General features: G+C 37.8%; 1 protein-coding gene across 1 annotated transcript in view; it reads right to left on the bottom strand.

Annotated features, from left to right (window-relative positions):
* The window catches only part of REPS2 (RALBP1 associated Eps domain containing 2), a 187,451-nt gene that overhangs the window by 41,461 nt on the left and 133,348 nt on the right, over positions 1-12,642 (bottom strand). Inside the window, exon 14 of the mRNA XM_039852292.1 lies at positions 10,720-10,781. Within this exon, the coding sequence (XP_039708226.1) occupies positions 10,720-10,781 (62 nt within the window). The remainder of the gene's footprint in view (positions 1-10,719; positions 10,782-12,642) is intronic.

Consider the following 12,642-nt stretch of genomic DNA (forward strand, 5'->3'; position numbering starts at 1 on the left):
ACAGAAATTGGGAAAAGTGAAACAGGAACTGATTAATATAAAAAACAATGGATTATAAAACCCGGAATCATACAGTTATACAGAAAGTTATTAATTTGAAAGATAGAGATTTCATCCAGGGACAGCCTAGGGAGATCACAACATAAAAAGATAAAAAGAGCCATTACTAGAAATAAAAGATGTTTTGACAGGCATAGAGACATAGCTAATTGGAGTTCAAGAAGAAAATAGAGAATCAAAGCCCGCAGAGATACAACTAAGAGTGTCCTGAAATTAAAGACATGATTTTCCAGAGAGAAAATACACAAAACATCATCTTGGAATAAGATTAAATCTATGCATAGCCACATCACGTTGAAACTGGAAGAAAACATTGAAAATAATAAAGTTTTAAAAGTTACCCTAGAGAAAAACTCCAAAGAAACCAATAATAGATTGACAGTAGAATTCTCAATGGCAGCAACAATAAATGCCAGAAGAGAAAGAGGTAATACATTCGAAATGCTGAAGGAAAATAACTTTCAACCTAGAATTCTGTACATAACAAAATTACCACTTAAGAGAAAGGGCAATAAGGATTTACTATCTTGAGGACACAGATGAAAAAAAAAACTATTAGCTAATATATTTCAGTAAGCTGTTTATTTGAACCTTACAATTGCTGGAGTCATCCTAACTATGTGATTATACATTATTATATATCTTATCACAAGTTCTGAAATCATGATCTCTAAAAATAGCTCCCAATGGTCATTTTATTCTGATAAATCTGTGAATGACTTTTTAAATTCTAGTTGTCATATCACAGAACATTTTTTTCTTTTCCCTCAACCCTTAATTGCAAAAAGAAACATTTAAAAGGAAAACTGCCTAATTTCTCCATCAAAACATCTATTTAAACTTCTATCAATTACTTAGCAGTCCGCCTCCAAATGCTTAACAGCAGACATTGACATTTAGGACTGAAACATCTGGAGACTTTCATGGATATCTCAATTCACACACATACTACTCTCTATATAGAGTTTCCCAAAAATAGAGAATGTATTTATATAAACACGGTATCATAAATAAATTGTAAATGAATTACTTAAGTGACCCCTTTAGACCGCTAAAAAGTTAGTGGAAATTCACTGAGGAATCAAGAACCTCAAAGGGCTACCGGGAAGGAAACACTAGTCAGTAACACTGGGAAAGTGATCCAAAATCCGACCACACAAAGGGGCCAATCACTATGTTCCAGAAAACCTTAGTGTCAAAGGTTTACTATGTACTTGTATGCAGTACAATCAAAAAACATTTCTATATTCAGCTGTTAACCCTTTTTTCTACTACCTTCCATGTAATCATTTTAATGGATGTCTAATATTCTGTTAGGTAGATATACAATACCCTTAACTAGAGGCCTCCGTCTTAGACATTTATGTTTATTGTTTTTAGTTTTGTCAATAATACTAAAACAAATGTCATCACAGAATGCTTCTGTTCTTTTGAACTAGTTCTTAGGATAAATTCTAATGGCATTTGTTGATAGTTGGCAAAACTTTTTTGAGTGCTCCTTTTAAAAGGGGGGATTTATACTTAATCTTTTCTCCTCTATTCCAATGCCAGTATTTCTTCACTATTTCTCACTCTCTCTTCTCCTTGAACTTATCATTATGGCCATTTCCTTTGCCTTTTGAATTTCTCGTTCAGTGCCAACTGTTTGAGAATAGCAGTTTTCAAATTCCTTTAATAAACCCTTATAAGAGGACTTGCAGAACTCTCAAGATTCAATCAACAGAGGTTGGTCTAAACCACAACTGTTTCTTTATGCTACATGACCTGGAGCTATGATTAGCTCTCTGAGGAATCTATGAACCAATTCTACAACTAGGGAACTTACAGTAAAATGTGCTGTCAAAGTCGATACAGGAAAAAATATCTTACACAAAATGGAATCATTTTACTTGAATGTTCAACCTTGATAAGTTCAAAACAATGTTTTCTACAGTGAAAGATAAATTTATCAAGACCTGATTTTAACTTAAACTAGAGCCTTTTATTTTGACCAGAGAACACAAGCTTAAATACATTCTTGATCAGTCTAGCTAAAGGTTTGTCAATTTTATTGAGCTTTCCAAAAAAAACCAACTTTTGGTTTCAATGATTTCCCCATTGTTTTTTTCTCTATTTCATTTATCTCCACTTTACTCTTTATTATTTTCTTCTTTCTCCTAGCTTTGGGTTTATCTTACTCTTCTTTTGCTAGTTTCTTATGGTGTAAAGTTAGCTTATTGATTTTGGATCCCTTCTTTTTTTCCCAGTTTTATTGAGCTATAACTGACAAACAACTCTGTATAAGTCTAAGGTGTACTGCATAATGATCTGACGTACATTTACTGTGAATCATTCCCACGATGTTAACGTCCAATCCGATCATAAAGTTACAATAAATTATTTTTTATGATGAGAAATTTTAGGATCTACCCTTCGAGCAACTTTCAAATATATCACACAGCAGTGTTAACTGCAGCCATCGTGTTGTACATTACATCCCCAGGACTTATCTTATGACTGGAAGTTTGTCCCTTTTGACCACCTTCCTCTAATTCCTCTTCCTTCTGTTCCCTGCCTCTGGTAACCATAAATCTAATTTTTTTCTATGAGTTTTTTTATTATTTTACATATGAGAGAGATCATACAGTATTTGTCTTTCTCAGACCCATTTTACTTACATAATGCCCTCTAGGTCCTGGATCCCTTTGTTCTTAATGTGTTTATAGCTATAAATTTCCCTGAGTACTGCCATCACTGCATCCCACAGGTTTTGTTATGTTTTGCTTTCATTCATCTCAAGGTATTTTCTAATTTCACTTGTAATTTCTTCTTTGACCCGTTGGTTTTGTAAGAGTATGTTGACGAATTTCCACATATTAGTGAATCTTCCAGTTTTCCTTCTGTTATTGATTTCTAGCTTTATTCCATTGTGGTCAGAGAAGATACTCTGTATGGTTTCAATCTTTTTAAATTTATTTAGACTTGTTTTGTGGCCTAACATATGCTCTAACCTGGAGAATATTCCATGTGCGCTTCAGAAAAATATGTATTCTGCTGTTGTTGGATGGAGTGTTCTGTAAATGTCTGTTAGATCTAGTTGATTTATAGTGTTGTGCAAGTCCTCCACTTCCTCACTGGTCTTCTGTCTAGTTGTTCTATCCATTTTGCAAAGTAAGATACTGAAGTCTCTATTACTGTAGAACTGTCTATTACTCCTTTCAGGCTCTGTTGCTGTGTATAGATTTATATATTTTTTATCTTCTTAATGGATTGACACTTATCAATAGATGTCCTTCTATGTGTCTTGTAAAATTTTTGTCTTTAAGTATATTTTGTCTGATATTAGTACAGCCCCCTCCCCAGATCTTCTTGGTTACTATTTGCATGAAATATCTTTTTGCACCCCTTTACTTTCAACCTATTTGTATCATTGGATCTAAAGTCAGTCTCTTGTACGTAGCACATAGTTGGACATGTTTTAATCCATTCAAAGTAATTAACAAGGAAAGATTTACTTCTGCCATTTTGCTATTTGTTCTCTTTCACCTGTTTTGTTCCTCAATTCCTCCATCGCTGTCTTCTTTTGTGATTTTTATCTAGTGTACCATTTTTCTTACCTTCTCACTTTTTCTGTATATTTTTAATTTTTTTCCTTAGTGGTTACTGTAGGGATTATAGTTAAACACTGGAACTGTATAATAATCAAGTTTGAATTAATACCAACTTAGTTTCAATGGTATACAAACATTCTACTCCTTTATAGCCCCACTATCCCATTATTATTGTCACAAATTACATATTTATACATCTGTGCCCATTAACATAGATTTATAATTATTGTTTTAAGCATTTCCCTTTTAAATCATATAGAAATAAAAGGAGTTGTAAACCAACACTGCAATTGTTCTGGCTTTTATATTTACCAATTTAGCTACCTTCACCATTCTTCATTTCTTTGTAAGGCTTCAAGATACTATCTAGTATTCTTTCATCTCAGCCTGGAAGACTCCCTTTAGCATTTCCTATAGGGCAGGTCTACTAGTGACAACTTCCTTGAGCTTTTGCTTATCTGGGAATGTCTCAGTCATCAGTGACAATGTCTGTGGGGGATATAAAGTGCCTTCCCAGGCCACCTGCTGCCATCGGGTCGGGATTAGGAGACTTTGGTCTCTGTTGAAGCCATCTCTGCTGGCTACGAAAGCACCACCCCAGGCCATCTGTTGCCACCAGGTGAGGGATAAGAGATCAGACTCATCAGTCGGGCTTTGCTGACACCAAAGGGAAGGGCATCCATGGTGTTTGGCTGGGGTCGGGCAGGTATTATCCAAAAGGTTTATATCCAGCTTGGCTGCCCCATTCTAAGGGCCAGACAGTAGACTTTTCTTGGGGCTTTTTTTCCTGTGTATTTGTTGGTGGTTCCAGGTTGCGGGTTTCTCTAGTGTCCAGTCCAGGATACATGGGAGACTTTAAAAAAACTCAGGGAACTGACTGCCATGCCATTCCTCAAGTCCTAAGATCCTACTCAGTCTGCTTTCCTCTTCACACCTTTCAAAGTCCTCCTTCTCTTATGTTATGTCCAGGATTTTTAGTTGTATGTAGCAAGGAGCAGGGAAGAATTAATCTAAGCCATCTTGTCTCTCGATTGTGTTTTACGATGTTTCATCTATATTTGCACCAAATTTTTCTTGGACAATGAAATACAACACAGGATCAGAGACCTTAAGCACTAGAAGGATCCATCCAGTCTAATTTTCTCGTTTTATATAAGAGGTAGTAGGTCTGTGAGACTAATCTGCTTACTTTCCACAAAGCCATAGAGCTACACAGTAGTAGGGCTCAGAATAAGACCACAGATAGACATATTCACCCAGCGTTCTGCAGCTTGCAGTATGTTCTTTCACCATTACAGATGAAGGTAAATTCTGGACCTAGATCTTCTTTCCTTAATCACTGAAATACTCATTAACATACTGTGATTTTCAGCTAATCTATAGCATGCACTGTAGGACACAACAGAGTAACACTTTGGAAGAAAATAAAGGTGGTATCTTAGGTGATGTATGTTTGTAAAGTCTTCGGAATAATTACTGAGTTTCTGATACATGAATATATAGAAAAACACCTCTTGACATATACTAAATTTATATTTTGATGAGTGAAAATTAGGATGTTATATATTCTTTAGAAAGCTCACAAATGTGCTTTATCCACGTAGCCAATGTATTAAAGTAATTCAATGATTAATGTATATCACATGAGGTCATCTGACTACATTATAGCAAAAGATCTCATAGTATTTGATATATGCCCACTGAATTTTAATTTGATTTTTAAAAGCCATAAAATTTTAGAAGCAGTGACATTTCCATATTGTTTGTACTTAAAGAATATTTCCTCTTGTTTTTTACAGATATTTGAAAGTTGCCAATGAGATAATACTTCATTTTACTCTCTTAAAAATGGATTTAGTATGTGTTTAAAATGGATTCAGTACGCATGTTACACTTTAATCAAATTTACATTTAAAAAATGTATTAGGTAACCCCGATAAGAGTCTTACAGAATCACCAGTAATGCCAAAAAAAAAAAGAAAGAGCTCTAAAACTTTTAATTTCTCCTAGGAAAATTTACTATTTTGTATTGTTAACTGTATATTAATTTATAGTAAGAATACCTGAAGTGATACATTAACTTACAAGGCTAGGGTATTTTTGAAAGCACTGATATATTTCAGAAGTTCAGTGCCTACAAATGGCCATTTGAGTTTAAGTGAGCCTCAGCCTTCCCTTCTAAATGAAACAAAGGCAGTATTTTATAAAGAGTTGTATCTAAGAAATTTAGCTTTCAAATAGAGCAGCATGCCCAGCATATTCCTATTGGGTTCAGTATTGCCTTAGGGACCTGATTCTAGTCAGGTGACAAAGTTAGATGAGAGATTAGCTGTGTTCATGTCCTTCACCAAAGTACACACAGGACCTAACACACACAGTGACCAGTCCTTCCAGCAAGACCTTCCTATCGTGCCCTCTGACCCTGCCAACATTAATCATCACAAGAAGAACAAGACTCCCATGCCATACATCGTGATATGGATTCTTGACCCCATGGGGTCTAGATACACCCCCTAACCTGACCTCAGGCCTCCCGCCCACTCCAACTCAAGAAAGCCTTCCACTGTGCCCTTTAAAAACTCATGGCACAGCATCAACAAATCCCCTACATTCTCAACTTCTTCACTGAACAATCCTTCCTCTTGCTTTAATTAAGTACCTCTCAATCCTGGCTGCACTTCAGGATCACCCAGGGAGCTTCTTAAAATCTCCCATGTCTAGGCCTCACCCCATGCCAAAATCTCTGGGGGTGAGATCCATGCCTCAGTGGTTTAAAGCTCCCCCAGTTGATTCCAGGGTGCACAACGGTGAGCCCCGCTGGGCTAAGTGACACCCTGTGCTCTCTCCTCAGAGGCCATTCCCTAAACAGAACTCTTTCGTTAGGCCCTTTGTCTCCTACAGCTCTGGCACCATCGGGACACAAGGGAGTGGGCCACTTGCTCTTCACTGTCACCTCCAAACACAAATCTCTCTCCCCTAAAATCTCATGGCTTCCTAAATTTCGGGCAGTTCCTTGACCCTCTTTGCATACCTGTTTCTTTGCATTTGCTTTTTCTCTACAGAAAAGCTCTGAACACCTCAGCCATCTAAAAAGAAAAGTTCTCCTGTTTCTTTACAACTCATTTCACTGGTCACCTCAGTCCTTCCATGAAGCCCTGTCCCTCTAAGCTTAAAAGTATTGGTAAAATGCTTCCTGCATAGTGCTTTCATCTTACAGTGTTATTTTAGTACTCATTACACTGCTAGCGAGGCACACCTGCCATTATAAGGTGAGAAATTAGTGGTATGAATAGGAAAATTCTAAGCACATTAGTCTACAGGGAGCCCCAATTCATCAAATGCACCTGTAATATAATATTGAAAAGATTATCCTTTGCATCAAAAAATCTTTTCCTTATTAAAGATAATTACACTGAAGCTGTGGCTCTAGCACAATTGCCATAAGAAATTTGGCCTGAGATCAACATTATTAAAGGGATTTAGCTATTGAAGTACCAAATAGGCCCTTAGCAGAAAACTGACCTACAGGACAAGTACCAACTCTGTAGATGGCATTTTGCTCAGTTTATATGCACACAAACAGTGAGCTAATAAGTTTAATGAACTCTCATTTTAACACTGCTCCCTATGAACCTATGAAACAGTTAAGTTTAATTGTCTTTTAGTCATTTATGCTATGAATCAGTCTTTTAAAACCAAACCTCTTCCGAGCTGAGCCAAAATATGATGCCCTGGTCTCTAGCCTGTCCACAGGAAAACATCAGACACAAACCATTAGATTCTTTATATATTCACTTGGCCCTTCTCGATCTTACCTATAGCATGAAAAATAAAAAGATCTGTTTCTTTGAATTTATTCCTTTTCCTAACTCCAGGGCCCCATTTGTATAACTTAATCCAGATGTGCATATCATAGTGGTGTTTGGTATAATAGGGGCCAGCTAAACGGCATTTTATGCTGAAAACCTATACTTCATCTCTCTTGCTTGATAACAGTAGAGATACTTTTGTTGTGTATAGAAATGATCTATACATACCTTTGTGCACAGGTAAACATAGAAACTCTTTTCTCTTATATACTTAAAACGTGGGAGTATATCACTGATTAGTCACATGGTTTTTAAAATAGTGTTCCTTTCTCGGGAATAAAACAGTTTCGTTTATTACAATCTAGTCTTGCCCATTTATCAAGTTAAATAAAATGGAAATTTAAAATTCAAGAATAATTCGAAAACATTTTATCTTAATCTCTTCTCAGAGCTACTAATAAATATACTGATTTTAATACCAGGCTTCCTGGTTTCTCCCCCAGCTACTACAGTTTAGGTCCTGTAAAAGAAGTCTCTGTAGTTAAGTATATAGTTTTCCAAAGTCAGGATTACTGTTCATATTATACCAAGGAACATTCAAAAATTTTTTTTAAAGAGTAGAAGAATTTAGAGTGTTCAAGTGGTAAAAGTGACCCCATGAGAGAGTAAGCAAGAAGGAATAGAAAAGCAAGGAAGGAAACACAACAAACTGAAAACATGACAATTTGAAATCCAAAGCTAATGTGCAGTAAATTTTCTTTTTCATTTTCAACTCTTCTAGAAAAACTATTGGCATAAGATACAAAAATTTAACTTCAAGCACATAATATAGAGATGAGGTGACAGATGAAAGAGGTTTGGAAATGTTCTTACCAATACCTTAAGTCTGGTGTATAATAATGTTTCCTAACCACTAAGCCCTCCGGATATTAGTAGGTATTTTATAAATAAAGAGATGAATGGTCACACAAGCTAGGAAATTGCCAGCTTTAACGAAATCGACCAGGTTTCTTTACTGTAAGGACTTCAAAGCCTTTTGTGGCTCGTATGCACTGAGACTCTCCCAGAGCCTGTACAGAGGCAGCAGCCTGCAAATTTCTCTTACCACAGAGCCCTGGTAATATCTCCCAGAAGACTGTTTTATCACTAGTTTAGGGAAGACAAGAATATACAGGCGCCCCACACAGGTGGTTAGGTGAGTTTTTCCTGGGGCCAATATTCAGAATTGGGTACTGCATGCATAAAGACTAAAGACAATCATGTGTTTATTAGCCAGGACTTCCTCTTTTGAATCTATGTGCCCCACTGACAGTGGACGAAAGGACGACAGTGGGGGGAAGAAAGTGGCGTGGGGGCTTTCTGCCTGCATTTCTTACACACCTGTTTCTGTAGTCTGACATCTTCATAGTTAGGCAGCTGAGTTGGAGGCTTGGGCTGAGGGCTGGGCTCACTGTTTACATTGTGATGGGAAATCTGGTAGACAAAGAAGCAGTCACATTTGTTAACAGTGACTTGAGAATTCCCGGTCCCCTGTCAGATCCTCGAGCCCCAAAAGCAGGCAGGAAGCCCACCTCGAGCAGCTCCGATGAGGACTGCTGATAGCAGCGGTGCATTTCACAACCAGGAAGTAACTATTGGCACTAGCGCAGCAGAGGAAAGATAAGGAGGTTGGTCACAAAAGCCCTTTCAGACAGATCTTCCACTCATTCACCCAGATGACTCTCCAGCCCCAGTCTGAAAGCAGCAGCTGGCAGAATGCCCACTCATTTTGCTGTGATAAAGTCCAGGTTTGCTGTTGGTGCAAATTCGGAGCCTCATCTCATCTAGGTCCTCTTAGGGGGACATGGTGAAAGCCTCAATTGCCAGTGCAACAGAACACTGTCTTCCTGTACACACAGACACTCTGACTCCAGTGATGGGAAGGGGAGGAACCTTTAGATGGACCTCGGTTTGGGAGCTGGCCCTACTGTTTACTAGTTACGTCACCTTGGGTGACTTGCTTAACACCTGTATGCTTCGGTTTCCTCATCTTTAAAAACAAGATAAGTACCTACGGCATAGGGTTTTTGTGAAGATTAATGCATTGAAAGCAGTTAGCACAGTGCCTGGTCTACTGCAGATGCTCGATAAACAGAGCTAATAATTAAACAGGCAGAAATTATAACCAAAGAAAGGCTTAGGACAGAACTAAAGCTTAGCGTTAGATATATAGCAGGGGCTCAATAAATACTTATATGACTGATTAACCAATAATCTGTACGTCGATGCTAGAGTATTGGAAAAGGGGGTTCTCACTTGTTTATATGTGAGCAGGAAAAACAGGGCTTTTTATTACTCTTCAAACTGAAGCAGGAAACCAGTGCCTCATGGTATTTGTATCTCAAGTTTGAGTGGATGCGAAAGACCATCTAATTCTCTAAAAGGAGGACAAATGTTAAAAGTGGTTTCAGCGGCTCAGCGAGTCGCGAGATGTGCCACATGGCAAGGTGTGACTGTTTCTAGAGAAACTGCCCCACACTTTCTGCCAAAAGTCAGAGAGGGTCTTTAAAGATGGAAAGTTTCTTCAGCAGCAATTAAGGAAAGGAAGGGTCTGTAGCATCGTTTACCACACGCCCCAGATTTGCTGCTTGTTCCTCATTTTCAACTCTACAAATTGTTGATGAATACAGCCACAGTAGCTCATGTGAATATGGCGGAATAAATTCACAAGTGAGACAGATTTCTGGTGACATGCTCTCCCAACTCCTGCTGTCTCAGTTTATTGTTCCAAAGGAAAATACCATCCTAAAGAAAGCACCGTGAGCCCAAACCACAGCACTAACCCCAGGTCGATGACCATGTATGCAGAATTTTAAGTTTATGCAGAATTAACACAGCTCCTAAAACACTGTTGAAAATATGGGCACCCAGACTGCACATGTACACAGAAAAACCACGTCCCCCACCCCTAACCGGAGAGAAGCCCCTTCTATCACTCCTTTCTCTGTATGAAAACCACTTGCAACCCAGTGCAGCCAAGAGTGAACTAGTACACATTTGCTTGGTTGCTCATTGAGGAAACTTTCCCTTTTCTACATGAGGTTGTGGGGCAGGGCTAGCTGGATAAGAAGAAATTCAACCACTCTGCTCTCTTCCGCCAGATGCCATCTTGGGAACCTAGCTGGCCAGTTCTGTGGGATCCATCCTCGCAAAGGAAGCACAGTGGTAGGACAAATTCCCTACTCCCCAGCAGTTCACAGAAATCAACATCTGTCTCCTACCTGTGATGGACAAGGTCTCGGAGGGAGTGCAGGTGGTGGAGGTAACACTCCTGACTTAGTGGCTGAAAAGGAAAACATACACTGTTAAGAACCACCCCCAAAACACCCTTCCACTTGTTAACTAGGAATAGCAATAGCATTTAACATGTTTAAGTTCTTAAAATCCATCTGAAGGCTTAATTTTTTTAAAAAAAGAGTGCATGCTTTTTCTAATCCCATTTTCATTTTCATCCTACCCAAATCCAAGTATTTATATAGGTTCTTGTGATTGAGACAGTGTACAATGGTAAGGAAAAGACACCTTATGATCAAAAGACTGGAACCCAGCACAGGAAAAGCAGTCGATCTCTCATTATTCTGCTGTTAATTTTTTAGTTTCAAATAACCTAGGCCCTTTGGCTTCTCTCCTATTTCTCCCTAGCTCTCGGCCATTACACTGCTCATTAGCTCAGCTAGCAGGCTGCTGAAACAGAGAGCCGGAGTCCCAACAAGCCAGTTCTACTGCCCTGTGAGTGAGTAGGTCTGATAGCAGCAGGGGAGGCCGAAAGTGACGGACTAAAATGATATTTAGGGATTCTTCCAAGATCTCAATTTCCTTTTCCCTCCCTGATCCTTATTATCATGGATAATTAAATCTGTTTCTGAAATAATCTGGCCCCATTTGAAGGATCTTTTGAAAGTTTCAGTCTAAATTTTTAATTTTGTGAGAATAGAGAGAAAATTTCTGTTAAGCCAAGAACATCTGAATTGTAACTCAAGGAAAATAAACATCTGCTATTGAATTATAAATAAAGCTCATAATCACAAAGAAACAAGTTTATTATCACGCACTGGCAAGTTAAACCACATTCTTTACAAACTCCTTAGAAAAGCACACTGTGCTCTGTATAACTATACATAGTTTATTTGCAAATCTGTAATGTGTGCACTAATATTTAGACAATTTTCTGTGCCTTAAAGATAAATCATAGCAATGTGCCAAGAACATAGAAGTTTTTGTAAATCACTTTTGATTTGACCTAGCTAGATCAGACAAGCTCGAAGATGGAGTTTGGAGCTTTCCACAAAGGTAACTGAATAATTTCACAGAGATTTTCATTCTGAGCCAGTGCACGGATATGGTACAACCATGTGGACCTATCAATGATTTCTCTCAATCTGTCTTTCATTAAAATTTATAAAATACATCAGGGGATCAAAACTCCAGAGGTGGTGAGGCCTTGAACAGCCTTTGATAACAAAGCACGTAGCAGCAGAGAATGACAAAAGCCTCAGTTCTCCATCTCAGGGACCCTGCTCTACAGGTTCTCCTGGACTGGGACTTTAGACTACCGGTTACTTTAAAAACAAAATAAAAACACAAACAAAAAACCGAAATCTATACATGCTTTTAAGGGGAAAGCCTTGCACTAGAATAAACCGTTTGCCAAAATGACCCTTTATTAACAAAAGAAGACTAAGAAATAAGCCATTTTACTAAACTGACTTCTGCTTCCAGCCAAGATGGAGTAACAGAGATCAAACAGACCCTCCCACTTGAAATATCCAAAGCCAAACATATTTTTTTATATAAAACAACAGTTTAAGACACTAGAACAAAACCTATGAAACGACAGCTTTCAACACACTAGGAAATCAGGCAATGAAAGACAGTGATCCCTGAGAGACAGTTCCTAGAAATGGGACCCACATCCACATTCATATCTAATTTCACTTTTACTATTGAATAAAAAAATATATAACTGCCCTATTTTTGTAAAAGATAACGTAAGGGTATGTTTCTGAATGTACTTTTGGATAAAATTCTATTATGTACCAATATTAACAGTTTTGTTTCCTCTTTTCAGTACCTTTATCTATTTTTTGTTTGTTTGTTTTTGAACTTACCTGGTTAGAACATCTACTGTAAAGTTGAATTAAATG

This window comes from Pteropus medius, unplaced genomic scaffold (assembly GCF_902729225.1).
Source record: "Pteropus medius unplaced genomic scaffold, Ma_sr-lr_union100, whole genome shotgun sequence".
Taxonomy (NCBI): Eukaryota; Metazoa; Chordata; class Mammalia; order Chiroptera; family Pteropodidae; genus Pteropus; species Pteropus medius.